Source organism: Cyprinodon variegatus, unplaced genomic scaffold (genome assembly GCF_000732505.1).
Source record: "Cyprinodon variegatus isolate N-32 unplaced genomic scaffold, C_variegatus-1.0 Scaffold640, whole genome shotgun sequence".
NCBI lineage: Eukaryota > Metazoa > Chordata > Actinopteri > Cyprinodontiformes > Cyprinodontidae > Cyprinodon > Cyprinodon variegatus.
This window is the reverse complement of record NW_015151093.1, coordinates 202,056-224,378: the sequence shown is the minus strand read 5'-3', so window position 1 is coordinate 224,378 and position 22,323 is coordinate 202,056. Positions and strand designations below refer to the sequence as shown.

Here is a 22,323-nt window from a genome sequence, read left to right as displayed (position 1 = left end):
TATCAGAGATGTGTGGTCAGAGGTGAAGATGATTGCAGGCTTCAAGCCAAGGGATGATCAGACAGATGGAAGCCTCGATAGAGGCAATAAACTGAAACATTCTTCAACAGGTTCATTTCAGGAACAGGCTAATCTTGCCTACAGTCCCATGGACATCCTGCTCTCCTCTGCCACTGACTCTCCTGCTTCTATGAGTTTTTTCAACCAAATCAGGACTTGTAGCTGCTCCATCTTTCACTAGTCTGTCTCTAGAAGTCAAATAAAGAGGAAACTGAAGAGACTGAATCATAATAAGTCACCAGGTCCTGATGGTGTCAGTCCCAGAGTCCTGAAGGCTTGTGCAGAGCAGCTCTGTGGGATTCTATAGCCCCTCTTCAACCTTAGCTTGACTTAAAATACAGTTTCAGTGATATGGAAGACCTCCTGCCTTGTTCCAGTGCCTAAGAGGACTCAGCCAGCAGTCCTCAGTGACTATAGACATTTTGCCCTGACATCCCACATCATGAAGGTCCTAGAGCAACTTCTGCTGGTTCATCTCAGGAAGGAAACAAGCAGCTATCAGGACCCCCTGCAGTTTGCTCGTCGCTGTGGGAGTTGGAGTTGAAGATCCCATCAAAGACTTGCTTAAAAAAAAAAAAACCTTTAGACAATGCAGACAGCACTGTGACGATTATGTTCTTTGATTTCTCAAGTGCATATAAACACAATTTACAATTCTGTTTTTTAGAGGCAAGAGTAGTCAGCAGCACAAGAGCACCACAAGGGACGGTACTCTCTCTATTCCTTTTCACTCTGTACAACTCTGACTTCCAGTACCAGAGTCATGTTAGCTGCAGAAATACTCGGATGATCCTGCAGTCATTGGCTGTATCAAGGATGTTTCAAGAAGTTGAGTACAAGGAGCTGGTGAACCACTTTGTGGCATGGTGTGGAAGCAATCATCTGGTCCTGAATGTCAACAAAACAAGAGATATGATTGCAGATTGTAGATAGGATCAAATTGAATCCTATTAACATCATGTTAGCAGAAGTAGAGGTGATGAAGGAGTAAATACCTTGGTGTTCACCTGGACAATAAGCTGGAGATGCAACTGTGAAGCCGTATACAGGAAGGGACAGAGCAGACTGTACTACCTAGAGAAGATTAGGTGCTTTGGTGTTTGCAACAAGATGCTAAATATCTTCTCTATGTCATGTTTGGTTTAACGTGTCTAACCCACATGCAGAACACTCAGAGGCAGGAGAAAAGTTCAAAGGTTTATTAAATGATGAATGTACAGGTTTTATGATCAGGTCCAGTGGGGAACTCGTCTGGTCACGAGTGGGTTCTGAAAAGGTACACAGATTTAACAGATCCAGGAAGGGACTGGACTGGTCACGAGTGGCTTCACTGCAGAGGAGGACAGAGGAGTTAGTGGAGGTCCAGGTATTTTGCAGGAAAGAGAGTGTGCAGGTCTGTACCTGTTCTGGAGGGGAGCAGAGCTGCTGAGGGAGGGAACCTTGAGGGTCCAGAGGCTGTCAGCAGGCTGAAGGCTAGGCGGAGGCAGAGCTTATAGAGTGCAGGCAGATCACTGATTTGAGTTTCCTTCCAGTAATCTTCCGAGAGCGGGCAGGCAGATCTTTGACAGGAACTGTTCTCCAGAGTTCTTCTGAGAACGGACAGGCAGATCACCGGCAGAGAAACTCTTCTGGGTTTCAGGTTTCAGGCAGGTTCTGTCTAGGAAGCAGAGAGGAGAAAACAGGTCAGGTTCAGTTCTCAAGGAGTCAGAGTTTGAGACAGGCTGGTTGGCTCAGGCTTGCTAACCGTTACTGGCAAACACTCTGGCACTGGAGAGAAGCCCTCCGCCTCCTTAAATACGGATCTCCTGATGAGCAGATGAGAGACAGGTGGTGCAATCAGCTCCGGCTCCGGGAGATCTCATACGCCCTCTGGTGGAGAAAGTGGACAGACCTCCAGATCCCAACACTCTAAGTCTGCTGTGAAGAGTAGGATCAACACCAACAATAATTCAATAAAAAAAAAAAAAAACCCTATGAGTTACTGAAACATTTATTTTTCTTTGGAATTAATAAAGTATTTTTGAATTGAACTGAACTGAATTGAGGGTCCCTGTTATCGAGTGTCACTTGTAACATTCAGTGCTACTCTTTATTATTTAGCTGAATTGACCATATGCACCATAACAGAATTAAAAAGTAAGCCTACTGCCCCAAACACTGGTGAAGAGCCAATAAAGTCCCGTTGATCTATTAAGGACTTAAATAGTTAGTATATATAAGATTGATGGTTCTTTTAAAGCACTTTATAAATTAATTACATAATGTTGATGATGCCCTGCGATGGACTGGAGACCTGTCCAGTGTGTACCCCGCATCTCGCTCATAGACAGCTGGAGATAGGCACCCTGCTTGGGATAAGCGTGATGAAAAATGGATGGATGTTGATGATGACTGGGATATTATGAGTGTTAATCAAGCACTTACATTTTGTTATTTCTTTCTATTTCACAGTAACCTGTTTCCATGGCCATACACAGTAATTTGGCTCCAGTGACTGGATTCCTCATTTCCATCGTCTATTGGGGAAGACTCCCTGTCTCTACTTACCTCACCACTCCTCCAACAGCCGTTCTAAGACCTGCTCCTCAGACTCTTTACAATTGTTCTCTGTTCACTTATCACCATATCGTGCATTGACACGCCATCCTTGAAGATGTTTTTAAACCCCAGCTTGGTGTCTCCTTTAAGATTTATAAGTGAATTACTTCAAAATCATCAGACAAGATGGGAAACTTTGGGCCAGACTATTATGACTATTAATTTTTTCCGTGAACGGAGAAAACAGACTTAAAGGAAATTTAATTTGCTCTTAGGGGTGTTATGTTAGTGTAACATAATGTTTTTATGTCTTTCATCTGAAGTCCTTTCATATTTGTCTGTAACAGGCTGCTTTGTGCAAAATAAAGGCTAAAACAGTGTCCTTCTTGTAGTTCGTTGCCACAAGAAGTTGCTGCCTTTTTCTTTTCAACTTCTTAACTGATCTTAGTTCAGATGAACCACCTAAACTGAGTCACACTTGACTACTTCTAAAGGGAAAACATACAGTGTTTTCATTTGTTAAAGCACATTTTACAGCCGTCAGGTGACTTTGCCTTTAGCGTCTCATCTAAGATTCCCCCAACAGTCAGAGATCTAAAGCCATATTTAAAAGGCGATTGCCCCCAAATGCTCCTACAGGAAAGTAGATTTAAAATCCATTACACTTGTATTTAGAAGGGGTTTTCTACATAATCTGGACAAGCATGGAATGTGATTTAGAAATTTTTTCTAACTTTGAATAAAAATCGAGAAAAACTAAACTATCGGAATTTGTCTCCTGTCCATTTTTATTGAAAGTGGGTTCCTCATTGTTTGTGTACTTTAGTCCTTCTTTTGTATTTCATTCTTTTCTAAAAATCCGACTGCCTTTTTGCGCTCTTTTCTCCTCTGTTTTTGTCCTTCCATCCTCGTGTCCTACCTATCTTCTCACCATCGTTTTTGCGGTATTTTTCCTTCCTCTTTGCCCTGTGTTCTTTTTTCTGCCTTGTGTTTTATCATTTCATTATCTCCTTCATTACTTCCTACCATGTGTTGTTCATGTAGTATTCCCTTTCTTCCTTCAGTCCGACCTGATTTCTTCTCTTCCTTCCTCTGTTGTATTATCTTCATCATTCCCTCTCTTTCTAGTTTGTCTTTTTTTAACTCTTTATGTTGCTTGTGTCCTCCAGGTCTCCTCTTAGGTTGTCTTCCTTAATGCAGTAATTTGTTTAGATTCACTACATGATTGCCCTCTAGCTTCCTGTACTTCATTCCTTTTTTGTTTCCTCTCCTACTCATTTCCTGTGCCCTTTATTCCTATTTTACTTTAACATATTTCCTTCTCTCTTTCTCATTTTCCTTCTAATATATCATTCTCTTGCTTCCATCCATCGCTTTTCTTGATTTTACTTAAACCCTTTTGTCCTATTTTCCTTCTGATCATTTTGTCCTTTTATAAGTATTCCCACCCTTCCTTCCTAACTACTTTTCTTATCTTGCTCCCCTCCTTGTGTTTCTTGCAGCCTTGCCCTTTTCCTCAAAGGTGACATACCTTATTATCTTCCTTATACATTTATATCCTAATCTTTTCTCACCTTCCTTCCATATTTCCTTGCTTTTTGTACCACCTGTTCTTCTTTCCTTTGTGTATTTCCTTATTAACTTCTCCTTTTCAAACCCCACTTCTCTCTTTTCTAGGGGAAGTGGCGGCCTAGTGGTTAGGGCATTGCGCTTGGAATCCTGAGGTTCCGAGTTTGAGCCCAACTCCCCCAGACTGCTCCGCACAATGGCAGCCCACTGCTCCCCAAGGGGATGGGTTAAATGCAGAAAGTTCATTTTGTTGCTCTGTACTTACAGTGTAATGACAATACAAAAGAAGCCGGAAAAAAGTGGAAGCTTTTGTTGTGTCCCTCCTTCCTTTCCTTGTCCCCTTCCTTGTTTCCTCTTCATTCTTGTATCCTCCTATGCTTCTGTCTGCCGTCCCCAGTATCCATCTATCCTTTTGTCCTACTTCTCTCTCCCTCTAACTTGTTTCCTTCTTTGCTACTTTGCTTCATTTTTTCCTCCCAATTTGCTCTTGTTTTAGATGACATATTTTAAATATTTTCAGCAGTTTATATAAATGGAAGGTTGGCTCTCATATTTGTCATATTTTCAGGTTTTTACGGTAAATGCAAAGGAATGGGAGACAGAGACCGTTCAGTTTGGAATTTTTAGTTTATCCTTGTCTTTAATGCTATTTTGTACTTTTTCTGAAACCACTTTTGAATTTCTGTTCAGCTTTGATATTCTTCTTTGAACGAACCACACATAGAATTTAGTATGAAAACACTTCATCGTTCAGCTGACTACAGAGACATCTGTTGGTTAAAGATGGTTACAGCAAACTGTGAATATGGTTCACACAGATCAAACATATTTCTAATTATAAGATTAAAAAAGAACAAAGATATGATATTAAATAGATATTTATTTACAATACCAAAGGTGAACAAAGAAAATAAAGTGCTTTGAACAGGAGGTTTTTCTAAAACTAATATATATATATTCTTTTAGTAAGGAAAACAATTTGCTCGGGGCTCTTTTTTACAGTTAAATATGATGTTGCAGAAAAATAAATGATATCCTTTTGATAATGCTGCATTTTCTGTGTAGATGCCAAGCATTAAACATATATAGTAGCTTATATTATATTTTGTGCTATATATTCTTTTACTTGTCCAATCAATAAAAAGGAATAGCCCTATAGCTAAATATGGTGAACATGTCAAAGACAACAAAACACAAATACAACATAGTTCACTGACCGTACAGATGATTGATTGAATTAGGTCTTAGTTACTATACATCACAGAGTGCCTTATTTTCCTGTCATTTGTAAAAACAAAGAAGAGGTATTTTATTTTCACTAGCAATGCAGCTTTCAGTTTATAGAAAAATGGTTTTGCTTCCGACATTTTATCTGTATTTTGGACTAAAATTTTAGACATCTTTAAAAAGAAATTAACAGAATACTAAAAGGAAAAATCATAGTTACAAAGTTGAAAAAGAAGAAAATACATATTTTCAGATCACAAATTATTTTGTGCAGCAGCATTATATTTGATGGCTCCCTGCATAAACATAATAAAATCACTGACCAGTGACTGGACTTTTATTTCCTTGCATGTTAACTATTCTTTGGAGTATTTATTAGTGTGCTTTGGGTCATTATAGAATTACCTCATCTAGCTGTTTTAGATAATTTGCTTTTATAGATAATCTCACACATTTACTCCAGAATATTGGTGGGTATTATATAATGGTGAGCTGATAAGGTGCAGCTGCTGCAAACAATTCCCTTACCATGACTCTTACGTCTCTATGCTTCACAGTTTATGTAATTTTTTTTATCCCCCCTTGTTTTGCCTAGATATTTGGTGTCAAAATGATTCAGTTTACCGTCATGTAATAAAGATGATTCAAAGAGTTCTGTCCCTTTTATGGGATGTTCTAACTTTTTCATCCAACAGTTCCACTTAAATTTGTTTTTCTTTTCAAGTATTGTTGTAGTTTAGTTTTCTTTTGGGAAAAAAAGAAAGACCCAAAATTAAAGATTTGGTTTTCTATTCTTTCTTTTATTTAACAATCACATCCTGTTAAAGTAGGATTAACACCTCCGTGTTTGGTAATTTATTTACATTTGAAATATATTTGGTTTTTGTTTAAAGTTTACAGAGCCAACAAGCATTCCTGCACCACATGTATGAATTTCTGATGCTTAGCAAGTAATCTGTTTGCAAACAGTTTGCATAAACGTCCTAAACTCAGATTTAGATCTTATTTTAGTATCTAAACCTCTCCATATGCTGTCCCTTTAAAAGGGTTGCAGTAATGTAATATGATCCATCATACAATCATTGTACCAAAACAGTCCAAAGCACTTTCCGTTACATTCAATTAATCTTGCATTGATTCCCTCTGTGCAAATCCAGCGACATGTTGAACATGTCCAATGACAGCACAAGCTGCCTTTATCCCTTTTGTTCCTCTTTACGGCATCCTTTCGCCTATCTGCCATCACAGACACCAAGTACACTTACACTGTGATGTTCTCTCCATTTTCCAAAAATGGGATCAGAGGAGCTCCATCTTTTACTCCCAAACTACAGACCTTTGGCAAACAGCAACAGCAGACATACAAGTAAAAGCCACTTCTCATCATAGGCCAGACTTTTACTAGAGATAATGCAGAACAACTGTAACTATTAGATATCAAGGAAGTAATCATGTAAAAAACACGTTAATTTGATTACTTCCAATTATAAAATCTAATTTTGTTTCAATATAGAATCTAAAATCTATGTTACTTTTTTAAAAATCAATCTAAAAGTCAATTCCACCTCTAAACATTTGAAATGTGGAGTCTCTCTTTAGCGAAAAACAAACTGTCTTAGGTGTAAATTTGATGGGGTTTTTTTGCTTTGTGTGAAGCACTGTGGAGCATTTATGATTAGTCTGTAGCTTCCAGACAGCAGCCAGACCATTCTCAATTTGTATAATTGGGTATAAATATGGAGCCATGTTTCTTATGTGATTCTAAAATAATACTGTTGGTACTTAGGCTACCTCCAGAGATATTTAGAAAGACATTTTGGAGTTTTAGAAGGTATTTGCAAAAGTAAATACATTTTTGTCTGAGAAAAATGTATCTAATTTGTTCAAGCTAACAGCTACACTAGCTTATTTAAAATAAATGCCTATCTTAACTAAAATCTGACCCAACCCAGGAAAACTTATTTTAAATATTCGTACGCATAATCAACTTTCCCCAAAACAGCTGTTTACATTCCTGTCTTTTTGTCAAATAAGCAGGAGTTACTCTGATAATTGGGGACACTACTGATAAACATCAGTGCAATGACTAGCTGACTACACAAAGAGTTGTTTTCCAACAATTCTCCCTCTACAGCCTCTTTCCCATTGAAAATAGGTGTGTTTTTCAAACATGGGTTGACCTGCTAACAATTAGCATTTGGCCTACTTCCCATTGGCAAAAAAAGTTGGGTCAAACTCCTAGCTGGCAAGCTGCGTGACTGGTGATATCATCACATAGCGTTAGCTTTGATGATGTCACCACTGCAACAGAAATCAGGAGAGTAAACAATGGAGAGCCACATGTAAGAAAGCCAAGGCGTAGTAAGTGTGCATAATTGTTTTGCTCTTTTATCTGTAAAAATCCCTCTTACTAGGGGTGCACCATGTTTAATGAATGTAAATAGATTTGTTTCGGTTTGTAAGATCAAAAACGGCTAGCGCAGTGTGTTGACGTACGTACATTGTGTTCAATGGAATCACGTAAATTAGCAGGGCAATCCGGCTGTAGTGTTCCCACCACATACTGATCAGAGCCGAGCCGATTTTAACACGGGTCACTCGCCGAGTCGTTTGACTCGGTTGGACAAGGGCAAGTGAGCTGTTACCACTGTTACTTGAAACCGGATTGTTCCCGGGTTTAAATAAGTTTTTCGGCCAATGGGAAAGGGGTATATATCATCTGATGCTAACAGATATCCATCTATATTACTTTCCTTTTTACTTTTATAATGTCCGTTTTCTGTCTTGTGACTAAACTACTTTAAAGTCACAGCAAATCTGATCCTAAACAAAATTATTCAAAACAGGAATTTTTGTGTTGGAGATTTGCAAAAAATACCTACCGGTAAATATAATATCCAATGTTTATCCAATGTTTTGTTTCTTGAATTGTTTCAGCTATCTAATTTCTAAATGTGTCAGTTTGACTGTAACCTCAGAATATCTGTTTTTAATGTCTGTTTTTTTAAACTTAGCTCACTGTGTTTGCTGTTGACTTTATGTTAGATGGTGACTATTCATAATTACTCCACAGCACCCTAATTATAAGAAGAAATGGCTGCTTTAAGAGACAGAAAAAATAGCATTTGCTAGATTTGGAGATTGTCCTTAAAATGGTCAAGTTACCACTGTCAGTTTAAACAAATATAAACTGACAATGTTAAGCTGGTTCCATCAAAAGACTTGCAATTATCACAGTTACTCCAAACTACTAACAACATCAGTTACAAGTTTTCCATCCTTTGTTCAAACATTATATCCTAAATCTTGAAGATGTAAGCTTTTCATAAAAGACAACTTTTAACAACTTTCCACTAAAATCTTAAAATTGCTTTCCAGAGAAATAAAGTATTTCATACAAAGATCTTTCTGACCCATGCAAAATATACGCACATTTTCAAACATCCTTCTTTCTTGGTTTAACATTATTGTGCTTTCATTGGGTTAGGAACTCACAAATAAATGAAGCCAAAAGTCTGTAGGAGATATTTTTTCCCCCCACATTTGGAATCGGTCTCCTTGGGTACTATGGTACTCCAAGGAGTGCAGTCTTGGGAAAAATACAGTATAGTTCCAACATTTTGACATAATAAGTGGAAATACAATAAAATCAATACAAAAGAACACACTGGAAAGGCAAAATGAGTTTCAGCTCTTGCACGTATAACTGTAAGCTGACTTTCTAACCCCAGCTCCACTTTTTAGGCTTCTTGGTCACTCTTATAGGTGACTGGATCAAGGGGAATTGCAGTCTGTAGGATGTCAAACTCCATTTGGTTATTGTCCATGTCCAGAACACACATAACATTGTGACTGCCTGAGGTTATGGTTGCTGTGTCATGAAACATACTTTGAAAGTCAACAGAAGTCCTCCTCTCCTCTGCCCTGTCCTTCCCTACCATCTGTGTAGAGTCAAATATGTCTTCCTCCTCATCCTCTGCACAGCTCAGTGCTACTTCATTCTCATAACAGAAGGCGGTCAGAGACCTTGGGATCAAGTCTTGTGTAGATCTATGGGCTGATGCAGGAGATGCAGCAGAGGATGCTCGGCTCGCAGCTTCGTCGAGCTCTTTCGCGCTGAGATGGGGTGTTGATGGGACCTCGTAGGTATTGTGGAAGTGGGCATAGTCCACCTTGTAGCGGTCCCGATCCTCGTAGATCACTGGCTCAAACCTGTGACCCCAGAAGATTTCCCTGGAAAGGTAGGAGCTACGGAACTGTGTAGTCATGGCTGTGGCCTCCACCATCCCCTCCAAGATGACAACAACCTCAAAGTCATCTGCTTCCAGATCTGCTCGACTTAAATTGTACAAAGGGCTATCTTTGTCTATCTCATGAATTATAACCAGTGGCGACACTAAAAACAATCGGTCTGTACCTTCATCGTAGCCCACATTTAGGTCCATTTGTTCCAGAGGGATGAACTCTCCTTCAGCTGTGACATATGATCGTATGAGCTGTGCACGGACATGGGCTTCTACAATATGGCTCCTCCGCAGGTTGCCCACCCTCCACATGAGGCACAGTTTGCCGTCACGCAAAGAAATGACAGCATTTTTCGAGAAAATGAGGGTCTGATTCCTCTTCTTTGGCCGCGCCATCTTAGCCATGATGGTTCCAATCATGAAGGAGTCAATGATGCAACCAACAATGGACTGAATGACCACTGTCAACACAGCCAGAGGACACTCCTCAGTAACACAGCGCCAGCCGTAGCCAATAGTAGTCTGGGTCTCCATAGAGAAGAGGAGCGCCCCAACAAAGCCCTGGACATGCAGTATGCAGGGCATCTTTTGTTTCTGCCCCCCAGCTGACAGCCCAGAGGAGGCTTCATGCATCCCTGCCACCACCTCGTTAGCTTTCTGTTTAGGGGGTTCCTCGAAGTCTCCATGTGCAAATGCGACACTGTAAAAGATTAACCCAAATATCAGCCATGAGATGAGAAAGCTTGTGCAGAACAGAAGTAGTAGATATCGCCAACTGCTGTCCACGCAGGTGGTGAAGATGTCTGCGAGGTAGCGCTGACTCCGGTCCTCCATGTTTGTGAATACTACATTGCATTGTCCGTTCTTCTTCACAAAACGGCTTCGGACTTGATTGGAGCCCCTTGTCAGGGCCTTCCCGTTGTAGCTGTTCATACCTCTCTGTCCACTTTTGCCAGGCACAACAGCAGTGGCTCCAGGCCTCCTTCTGCTGTCCTCTCTTTCTGTGTCTATCTGCTTCTTGACTTTGGTAGAACTGTTACCGTTGTTGAGGGCTAAACTAGAAATCTTCTGCAGCTCCTCCTCTGGTATGACGTCTGACACGATGCTGTACCTGTGAAATGGCAGGATTAAGGTTAAACCTTTAATACATATTGATAAAAAACATAGCAATAGTGATAAAAAGCTAAAATACACCAAGCATCTGCATGGATTTCAAATTAATTTGAGGTCATTAAGGACACATTTGAGAGTTTTTTCATGAGGGTCAAAGAAATAAAAGAGGAGTTTGGATTTATTGTAGGTTTTCTCTTATCCACACATGATCAAATATGGCCACTATATCGAACACAACTGTCTTTTTACTTGTTAACACACAAAAAAGCAACCATTGATGGCGATTCAAACTTACATGGTGAGGATAATTCACTGTTCAAAACAAACGTCAAGGTGACTGTTAACATGGGATTACAGGTTGTACCAGACAGGTGGATCTACTGGAATGTTTAGTAACAGCCATCTCTAAGGCTTACAAAAATTGGAACACAATTCTGGCACAACATTTAATGGTCAAAATTGAGTAGTTTGGTGAAAAGCAGTGAAAAAAGTATAAGGAGAAGGAAGGACTCAACATGGGATAATTTTAAAAGATCAGACAACCACCTTAAATGTTTGAGGTAATATGAAGCTTTCAAAACTAATAACGCTGTACTAACTGACAAGCATGGTGGTGGCAGCATGTTGCCACACGGTCTGCCTGAGATAGTAATACTTTGCACAAGTTGCTAAATGCCTGCTGAATGTTTCTAAGGGCACGTATTTGTAACTTAATCCCACATACAAAAAATACCTCTTTGATCCCAACAGAATAAAATTTGTCATGATTCTGTAGACAGAAAGGATCTACTATGACTTTGCCAAATTCCACTTTGTTTCATATATAAGGAAACTGAGAAGACAGGCCTTTATAGTATAAAAAGGTTTTCAGGTAAAAAAAAAAAAGCAATAAAATACATATCCGAAACCCGGTTTAAGACTGAAACACCAATATATGGACAACAGATGTGCATTGGAGAAGATATTTTAACAATGCAAACACACACAAGATGAACATGAAAGAAGAATTTTAAGAATACTTTGAAAAATTTATTTCGTATAAAACAAAAATAAGGCGTAAGCAGGCCTGAAACTCCCAGAGGCTATGTTGTTTGTTCGTCTTTCAATTTCACATTATATTAATTGTATTTTATTCATTTATTTATTTATTTTTTGTATGTTTGTTTGTTGTTTTTTTTAATCATTTTTGGGGTTCCCATATTCCCTTTTTTTAAATTTCAAATTTCATATAAACGATGAATAAAAAGCTAACATCTAGCGCCCCCTAGTGGCACCCACTATGAAAAGCACTGTGCCAGAAGACATTCAAAATGTTACAGGGAGTTTTATCTTAATATTTGAGTCTGTAAATATAGTTGGACCCTGTAGATGACTAGAGAAAATCCCCTATTGATAAATATTTTTCATTATATTTTACCTGAAAACTTTAAAACTGTAATGGCCATTTCAAAAACATCATTAAAGGCCTGGAACTGATATGGAAACTATTTATTATTGTAATGCATGTGAATATTTCTCCCACAGTGTATATACTGCAGATTAATGTCTGCATCTAAACTTCCATATCATTGCACCTTCAGAAATTACTTGAAATGGAATTTTGCTAAAATTAGTTGAAAGACTTTCTGATATTTGGCTTCTTGATTTTAATGATCAGGACAGCAAAAAATAGTAAACGATGAAGGCAAACACTTTTTCTTGTGATCCCTTGCTTCAGTTTCAGGGCATACAGAGAATCTGAGCCCTCTCATAGCAACATATAGTGGGAACTTGCTGCACGTCACTCAATTAAATGAAGCGATCAAGAATTTCTTCATCTCTCGCTCAGAAATAATCTAGTCAGATTTTCTAATTTACAGTTGAAAATAATGGCTCATCCAAAGTAACCTGTCTCTCCTGAAGGGATTACCTGCGGGGAAGGTGAGTTCAGTTTAGCAATCTGAGCAGGATTTCTGTCATCAGATTATAGGATTAGATTTGAAACAGTGTCAGTCTGACAGCCTATTTTGAGAGTGCGGCATGTTTATGTAATTTTAGTATGCAGGTACGTAGATTGTAAAAATCCCAGTTAACCATACATACACCCACGGATACACAACTGATGTGATTGAGAGATGCTCCTTTTTATGCACGACTAATGAAGAGGTAAAAACATGGATGGACAGATGGCCACTCAGATGTCTCACTCACAAAAAAACAGAAATAAAAAACGAGAACCGCACATCCGTTTAATATTTTTAGCTGAGTTACGCTGACCCACAGACTAAACCTTTTTGTTAACATTATGAAGCTGGTTCAGATGAGTAACTGCTGTAGATTTCTGCCTGCCTACATGCAGGGCAGTGTAGGGTGGCCTTGGCCTTTCTGAAGATCTTCTTGCTGTAAATACCCCTGAGCTGGGGGCTGACTCACCCCAGCAAGCCATATTAACACGCACTGTGTATTCTCACAGTGGGATGTTAGCCCGTCACAACTACAGTGCAGGGGTTTATGAAAACTAGCAACAACCTTTAATCAGTCAAACAAATCTTTAAAACAGAAGCGGTTTCAGGAAGGAAATCACCCACCTGTTGGATCTTGTTCCCATGGCACCTGTCATTGCTGTGAACGGGCCTTGGTGGGACGACAGACTTCGCCGGGCCCCCAGACATTAGCTCTCCATGACTGAGAAGGTTCATCTGAAGAGCCACCAAAAAAGTTTCGTGAACCTAAGCAAAAGCAATAGATTAGAATTACAGGAACAGCTTTGTAACTGGCATTGGGGATTTTCTATGTCAAGGTTGCAAGACAGCCTAGTTGGAATGAATTTGTTGTTTTTATTATTCTGCTCCAAATTACAAATTAAAATATATTCAAACACTACATCTTAAAAGAGTGTGTTTTTATTTATATTTTACTATATAAAGTTTTATGAATTAGAAAAAAATGGTAAAACCTAAAGAAAGCAAACAAAGATGTCCTGTTGTCTGGTTTTAATGCATGGCTTGATCTTGTAGGTTTAACACTGGCTGCATTTTAATCAGTGAAATAAATATCTGAGTTTGGATTTGTTTTGATCCAATCATGTAAAATATTACGTGCAAAACTATGTAGACCTGCTTAAGCTTCTCTTCAATAGATAAAGACTGGATTATCTCATCATGTTGTATTATTTGACTCTGTGGGACGTCTCTCTGTGGTTTGTTAAATGACGTATTATTGCTGGACGTGTACTTTTAATATTCTTCCATCAAATCCGGGTAATTTTGTACTTAGATTTAAAAAAAAAAAAGCCTTAAATACAACTTACCATACAGTGCCTTGTAAGCATGTTGCAGATTGCCCCTTTTTACATGTATTTTATACTGCAAATAAACATTGATATAGGAGTGATGACCAACCAGACCAATGCAAAAGGCATATAATGCTTCCAGCTTTTTTTTTTTTTTTTGTAGCTGTAATAAAAGGAAACATGATCGACTGCTTTATTTTCTTTACAAATGAAAAACTGGAACCTCTGGTACTCAAACACACTTTAGAACAACCTTTTGCTTTGGTCCAAGATGCAGAAGTCACGCAGCAGTTTATCGGTTTCTAAAGGCTTCAAGTTTTTTCATTTTTCCTTCTATAAAAGTACCGATAGGATAAACAATGTCAAACTAGCATGAAATTTCAAGCCTTTTCTCAGATTGTTGATATGATTCAGCCCGTTTCACACCGAATTGTGTTTTGATCCAAACTCCTTTTTTGAATCGTCATCCTGTAGAAAGTGAGGCTTCATTTAAATTTCAAGTTTTTTTTTTTAAAACCTTAAATATTTTGGGGGGGTTTCTAACCCTGCCCTGTTTTTAGCTCCATCTATCGTCCAACACAATCAGACCAACTTCTCTGTTCCTGCTAAAGAGTTCCACAACATCATGCTACCATATCTTTGTTTCACTGTAAGGACAAACCAAATGTTACATTTAGATAAAGAAAGTTTAACTTAAGTCTCATCTGATGAGAGCAAACAGCTCTCCTGGTTACAACTCTTTCAATGATGGCTTTCTTCCCTCCACTCTTTCATTAACGCCTCCAACTTCATCAATAGATCACCTGCTTTTCTGATTTTTGCGGTCAAAAAATCGGATGCTGCTCAGAGCACACAGCATCATCCACATGGATGGACTTAGCAACAAATTAACTTCTGAGTCATTTAGTTGCACTGGACCTTTGATTTTTATTCTTTATTTTCCGTCCAGTTAGAATATGCACTAATCCGTGATAATTTACACATAAACCCCCACGAAATACATTAAAGTTTGTAGTTTTAACATGACAAATGGGGAATATTCAAAGGCCAATATACTGCTTTGACAATAAAGACCAATGTGGGACTACATCTGACACAACACAACAGCTGCACAAAGATAGGTGCTGGGAAGACCTGTTCTACCTCGGCCCAGAACGGCAGGAACAGAACCTGAAATACCACCCCTGCCCTCACCTCTGGCCTCTTCCCATCAGGTACATCAGGAACTCTAAACTGGCATTGTATTCAACAGTTACACCAAGTAATATTGGGTTTTTTTTCAGTGTAATTCTATATTAATTAATGTGGAAAATGTTGGAACAGACTGTCCTCTGTATCCTTTTCTGAACATTTGAACAGATAGATAAAAATGTTGCTGTAAACCAAATGTCACAAAATTGTTATATATTATCATTTGATGATATAATGGGAATAATTACAGCAAATATTTGAATGCTTTAACAATCATTGTTCAATCAAGTGTTTTGTGGAACATGCTCAGCCTTTTTAACTCACACTTCTGTTCTGGTTTCATATTTAATAGATAGCAGGATTATAGAATAGTGCAATGTGGTTTTGTGGATAAAAATAATTCTCAAAAGCTTCATGATTATGACATCTCTGTTTTCATCACCTTATAATGTGGGCCTCTTTTTGTTTGTCACACAAACCACCTTTCCATTTTTTCTAGGCATATTTTGTCAACACCGACACATTAACAGAAAATCAAAGTTCTGGTTGATATTTGCCTTTTTAAAATTTCAATAGAAAACATAAAAACTATTCAAATAAGGAATGTATTCACAACAAAACATCCTCTAAATAGAGTCTTTAAATGAAGGATGAATACAGGTTTATATTAGTACCCGTAACTGTTTGCAAGGCAAAAAGTTTTTATGTTTTATGTTTGTTTCCACACATACAGATCAGGAATCAACCTGATCTGTTAAAGGAAGTAGAGATCAGGTAGCGATCTGTCATCTATAAAGCAGTAAAAAGTTTAATTTGCAGGCTTTCTCATAAACAAAGAGGTGGCACAGATGAGACGTGGGTAATATAAGCCAATTAATGGTCATCAGGTAAATCTGTGTTGCTTTTCTAAAGCTGGTTCCCTCAAGAGAGACAAAGAAGTTGGTTTTAAAGTAGCGGTGGTGGGGGGTTGCATACAATATTAAGAGCTCTCATGAGTCTTAGGAGTTAGAGATGGGAAGAGAGAGTGTGGGCAGGAGGGGCAGCAACACAACACCTACAATTCATTTTGAAAATATTTAAATGGGTTATGATGAGTAAAAAAACAGACTGAGAAGAACATTTAGTCTGAGCTACAAACACTGGAGTCATAGAGCTTTTTTCTCATGCTTTTGTCTGTTTTTTCTGCCCCAAATGAATAGACCAAAATATCACTGTACCTCAAAGATTGTGTAATGAGGCTTTTGTAGCTGCATTGATGGCAGGAAGAAGGAACAGAGGAGGCAACACATTTAAACAGGCAAACTTCCACACAGACATGGACAATCAGATTCTTACATCTTAATTGGACTGTTTCATCATATTTGTGCAGGCTTGTCCAAAGTTTGTCCTCGACTGCCGCTGTCCTGTAGGTTTTAGAGGTTGCCCTGCTTCGGTAGAGCAGATTTCCATTGTTAGCTCAACAGGCTTTTGCTGAACTGCATCAGTCAGAATCAGCTGTGATGAAGCTGAGAAGCACTGGAAACCTGTAGAACAGCAGCCCTCGAGGGCCAGCTTTGGACATGCCTGTATTAGAGTCATTGACTAACGAATTTGTTCAACCATTGTGAACATGATCAGCTCCACTACACACATATAGGCACATTCACGATAATCCAGAATCTTTAATACTGTTTATTTGACCCCTGTTTAAGGGAAAGAAACATAGAACCACATTTACATTAAATATTTCTTTGGCTTTTCTCCTAAAAATAGACAAAAGAAGAAAAATTCTTAGTGCCAAAAGTTGAAATCTGTTCCACGATGTGGAGAGCAGCTTTTTCTTTCCCAGGTAGGGCATTGCTAGATGGCTTTTAGAGAAGCAATTATGCAAAGTAGTCTTTAGGCTGGTCATTAAAAGGAGGAAATTAAGTTACTGCCTGGTAAAAGGTTTTCATAATTACCTGACGCATTCAGGAGGGAGTAATAGAGCAAGGTTTCCTGGATAGTTTCAAATAGAAACTACCTTTATATCTGCCTTGCAGTTGCAACCTTTTATTTGTATTGCAATTCATAATATGGCAATGTTCTAATATTTAGTGAAATGGCTCCACAACTATTTTCTGCTCTTGTATTATGTAAAACTCTTCATGGAAATTTCAGAATTTTTGTTTTTGTTCACGACTCAACCTACAGGGGAGAGCTCAGCCAAAGAGAGACTAATTCCCACGCTATCCTGATCCCAGACCTCCTCCGTTTTGGCTTTATTTAATATAACTTTATTTTTACTCTGCTCTATTGAATTACAGCAGAAGGTCAAACACAATAAATAATAATAATAAATAATCAGGATTATGTGAAAATGATAAAAATAAGAACATGGATATTTTTCCAGTACTAGTTCAGTGAGAAACCTTAACACATCTGTGTTTTCAGGACTTCTCACATAATTAATTTTCGTTTAATTTTAGCCCTTTTATGGATTAATGAGGGGAAAAAACATTTAGAGAAGAAAAGTTATTTGTTTTTGCATTTTCTTTTGAAGAGGAATCAAACACTGAGTTTAGAGGCGTTGGGGTCTTTCTGATTTGATCAAGCATGAACGAAAACCTTTCAGACCCACACAGTTAGTCCTCCAAATAAACTTAATGCTGAGCTTGTCTTTGTGCTTATAAACTGACCCTGGATCAAGTGAAACATGCAGATGACAGAAGTGTCCATGATAGCTGAGATACCAGTTACCTGATTTGATGCGTAGTTTGATTAGTTTTCTGACAGTTTGTGTGCTTTCTAACGACTAAATTTGCTGAAAATAAACCAACATGTGCATCTTCTGATTACTGAAGAAAAAGTTGTGAATTCATCAAAAACTGTACTTACCCTGCTGTTTGGAGGTTGTTGTCTTGCTTGGGTACGATGTATATTCCTTTGATAGACCTTCACTCTTTAAATCCCATATTCTTCATTATGCAAACCTTTCTATTCCTCTGGTCCTTCTTTTTTTTCTTCTTTTAATTTCACCATCATTTCTTAGTTATCATTTCTATCCTAGTTGTTTCTCTTTTAATCCTTTTCTGTCCTGCTTTGCCTTCTTCACTGATTATAATCCTGTCTACTCTACTGTGCGGACTCATAGAACAGACTGAAAGTGCTGTGTCAATCTCTCCTCTGCAGAGGATGTTGGGAGGAGGAAAGGAGACTATTAGGAGCTGCCTCGCTGTCTAAGCATCCATGTTTAACACACTTATTGGCTAACATATATATTTGAAATACTGGTTTTAAAACAAGAGTAAAACTCTATTTTTAACCTTAATTGACAAGTGTCACTTTATCACTTTTAATTATTCCTCTAAAATAAACAACAGGAGCTTTTTTTAGAGTCTGCACTTTGCTTTTTGAGATAACTTTCATGCTGACCAACATTTATTTACAAACGCATGACTCTTTGCTTCGCTCAAAAATTGTAGATTTAAGAAAAAACTTAAGTTATATGTCTTCTGATCTTTATAAATAAGTTTATCGCTGAAATGTGCTATTACCTCGCCAAATCTTGACCATTAGATTTTCAAGAAAATAATTTAAAAAGTATCAAATACGTTGAACTGTGGGGAAAAAAATAAAAGCTGGACGATAGGTTAAGTTTGTCCTGCATTCTCAGGCAGAGGAGCAGTAAGGGAAGCTCAAAAAGCTCTCTAACCCAAAAACCCTATAACTACAGGAAAGATTGGCTGCCTGGCGTCATCAGGTCTCCATGACAACCATGTATTTCAAGGATTTTGTACTAAAAGCCCCAATACATGTAGAGGGCTTCTTACGTAGGAGTTAATCCTGTTTTAGCAGAGAGGGTTTACTCTGACTCAACTTTAAGATTTAACAGAAACAATTTCAGATAAAGGGATTTAGCTCTGAAACACCCTGATTTAATTGTACACATGCAACAGAAAAATCTTTGAATGGCATGTTTTAATGTTGTTGCATTGTAAATAAAGTTGCAAGTCTTAAAGTGTAAATTTCTACCAGCTTTTCACATCTAGAGACAAAATTTCTCCTTTGTAAAATAGCTCAAGCTTGGCGAGAATGGATTGTCAGCATTTGTGCACATCAGTAGCTAAGTAAATTTCAGATTACCAAGAGTTCTAGGCGTGCCTTCATTTTAAAAGGGATAAAGGCTGGCACAACTGCAGCTCACAACTCAGGTGGGGGAACCTGTAGACAAGGAAACTTCTAAAAACAAAATCTCCTTCTTTTGAAAAAACGGGAAGAGGAAAGTCACTGTCAAAATCAATATGTATAAAGTCCAATTAGCACTTTTCCATAATCCTTATGAAGGCAGTGACCATGTCAAAGTTGTTGCTCTGGCCAGATAATACCAACATATAAACGGTTCTGTGTTGCATTGAAATAGCTCTTCTCAGTGTTTAATGAGGCAGTTTGATCTATTACATGCTGCTATTATATCTATAAACTGCTATTATTATTAAAAATGTGGAATAAAACATGTTAATGTTTCCTGCAAATCTTCGCACCTCACTGGAGAAAGAGTTAAAGCTAAAAAAAGAAAGTTTAAATGTCTGACAGGCAATAATCTAAACAACTTGGTGCTTCCTTGCACATTAGAAGATATGATAGGCTGTCATTTCCACAGTCCATCATACAAGGAGAATACATCCAGCTAGGCAGACTCACCACAGTATGAGGTGTGTACGTATTAATAGCTTCTAATCAGGCCTGGGTGTCAGATTAGTTCCCATAACCTTTTGCTCACACTTATTATGATAGCCTTCCCATGGCTCAGCTCTGTCTCGGGGATGTCCTCTACATCTCTGCTCTCTGTCTGCAGCCTGGCCTTTATTGTCCATGAAAAACACTCCATGATTGTTAATGAAGATGTAAAAAATCTATGTAAGTGTTTTTCGCATCCTGATTCTTTGTTGCGATGTTTTATTTTTCATTTAACATAAAGAAAAAAGCTACTATACAGGGCCTGATCTTCAAGAGGCAAGAGCCCCTCTGCTGTAGAGTCTTAGCCCCCCCCAGCTGTGATGATATATAAGATTATAAGTTAGCCTCCATGAGAACAACGAAGGGGCTGCATGGTGTTGCAGTGGCTTGCCTTGCAGTACAAAGGTTCAGGGTTTGTTTCCCGGCCTAGAGTGGAATGAACACTCTTCAAAATACATATAAAACTTACAAATCAATAGTAACAATACATGTATGTAAGAATTTGTTAAATAACAGTATACTGTATTTTCATTCAAATGACTTATTTACTGAAGACTTTTTGACACCTTTCCCAGGAGTGCATTTAAAGTCTGTTTTGTGTTTTTTTTACCCAGATGACTGAAATTTTACACAATTAACCAATAAGCCTTCAGTAAAAAGACGGAAGTGTGCCTTTCACTGGCACATATTTTTTTTTAAACAAGCTTGTTTTGATTAAGTAAAGTCACTAACAATGAATGGAGTAGCCAGAAATGTTATTCAACTAAGAATACAATGCTGTAAAACTACTCCTAATGTACATTTTTTCAAAAAGTTACTAAAGTAAATGTAACTGGTTACTTCCCACCTCTGCCAATAAACTGTTTAGAAGTGGTGGAGATACGGATTTCCTTCGAGTCAATGAGTCGATGCAATCAACTGGTTTTCCTTAGATAGTAAACTTTTAATCAATTTTATTGTATGATGTGGTTGAATTAGAAAGTGCTTTGAGATGACATGTGTTGTGAACTGGTCCTATATAAATAAACTGAATCGAATTGAATAAGTGAGGATGAGAAAAATGAGAAGTTGTGAACTTTGTTAGAGCTTTTACTTCAACTGATTGTTTCATGCATCATAACCTTCCTTTATTGTTTTTTTGTGAATATCTGGCAAATTAATTCAAAAATAATATATCAAACATACAATTAACGTTGTTCAATGTTTTTTTTTATAGAAATCTTCGTAGATGATAAACAGAAAAGAAGATCCCAGTATTGAGAGGGAGTCAATAATACAGATGATTAAGATCCTTATTTCTTACCTATATTACAATTAAAAAAAACCTTATTGTTCTCTGCAAACCCACATAATAAGGGGATTTGAACTCTGTATTTCATCCATCCCTCACATCTTAGGGAACAATTTGGCAAAAACAAACAACCAAAAAACATAATTTTGTTACAGAAAACACAAAGAATGTTGATTCTGTTTTTGTTTTTATCAGCACTCCACATGTAGGCTGGATTTTTTTACAGAGTATTTTTAGAGTGAGATTTTTTTAGCATAATAAATACAATATGAATACAAATCCATTCTTAAAGTGAGGACAGATTTACAGCATTCATGCACTGTATATACTTTAATGTCATGAAGAGAACCTTTCCCTAATCTTCTAAAGTTTTTTTTTTTTTTTTTAACACAATACTTTGGAATGAAAGACTTTTTTCATTTATTTTCTGCCTAGTCAATTTTGATGAAAATGCAGAAAACTGCTGTTGTTCACACCAGAATTAGGATATTAGCTAAAAACTAATCAGGCCTTTGGTCTTCCCTTTGAGCATGGAAGTTAGAAAAGCCAAATGAGGCTTTGGGCTTTCCGAGATGAAAGAAAGGGCAAAATGGTAATTAAAAAACAGCAATAACAGAGATTTAAAACAAAGAAACCTACTGAAAATAAAAGCATGCTGTAAACTTACAGGAGGTCTTTGGCATGTTTTCAGTTACGGTAAAGATGGCTGGTTTTCCAACAGGCTATATGCCTTAATTTCTGTCTAAAACTGCATTGGGTGTTAGCACGGTCATTATCTTTTAGCATATTAGCATAGTTTTAGCATGGAAAGTATGTATATTCTTGTTGTACAAAAGGGATGGAAATACTTTTTCAGATAGCCAAAGGGAGGTTACACAAAAGTAAGTAAAATGTCCTTCAACAGATATTCCAGTGGTCTATCTGCAGTAAAACTAAAAGCAGTTTTTAAAAAAGATCAGTCTCCCTTGGTGTAGCTTTGTCAAGGAATGACAGATATTATATTACTGCAGCATATTAAGCAGTACGTTCTAGCAGGTGCCTAAGAATACAATCAGCCATATGGAGAGAAATATCAGCTGTGCTGCTGCCATCAACACCTTTGTTAATAGATGTTGGAGATC

General features: G+C 37.7%; 1 protein-coding gene across 1 annotated transcript; it reads right to left on the bottom strand.

The window, feature by feature from the left end:
- Positions 1-9,134: 9,134 nt before the first annotated feature.
- Positions 9,135-13,355, bottom strand: kcnj4 (potassium channel, inwardly rectifying subfamily J, member 4). The gene is made up of 2 exons (XM_015393416.1): positions 13,319-13,355; positions 9,135-10,749 (listed from the first exon to the last, which is right to left on the bottom strand). Exons 1-2 carry the CDS (start codon positions 13,348-13,350, stop codon positions 9,135-9,137), a joined length of 1,647 nt encoding a protein of 548 aa, XP_015248902.1. The 5' UTR covers positions 13,351-13,355.
- Between the last annotated feature and the right edge of the window lie 8,968 nt (positions 13,356-22,323).

Coding starts and splice junctions, on each gene's coding strand:
- kcnj4 (XM_015393416.1), bottom strand. CDS start 13,350: ATGACAGGTGCCATGGGAACAAGATCCAACAG. Junction 10,750..13,318: donor ATGGGAACAAGATCCAACAG/GTGGGTGATTTC, acceptor GCCATTTCACAG/GTACAGCATCGTGTCAGACG.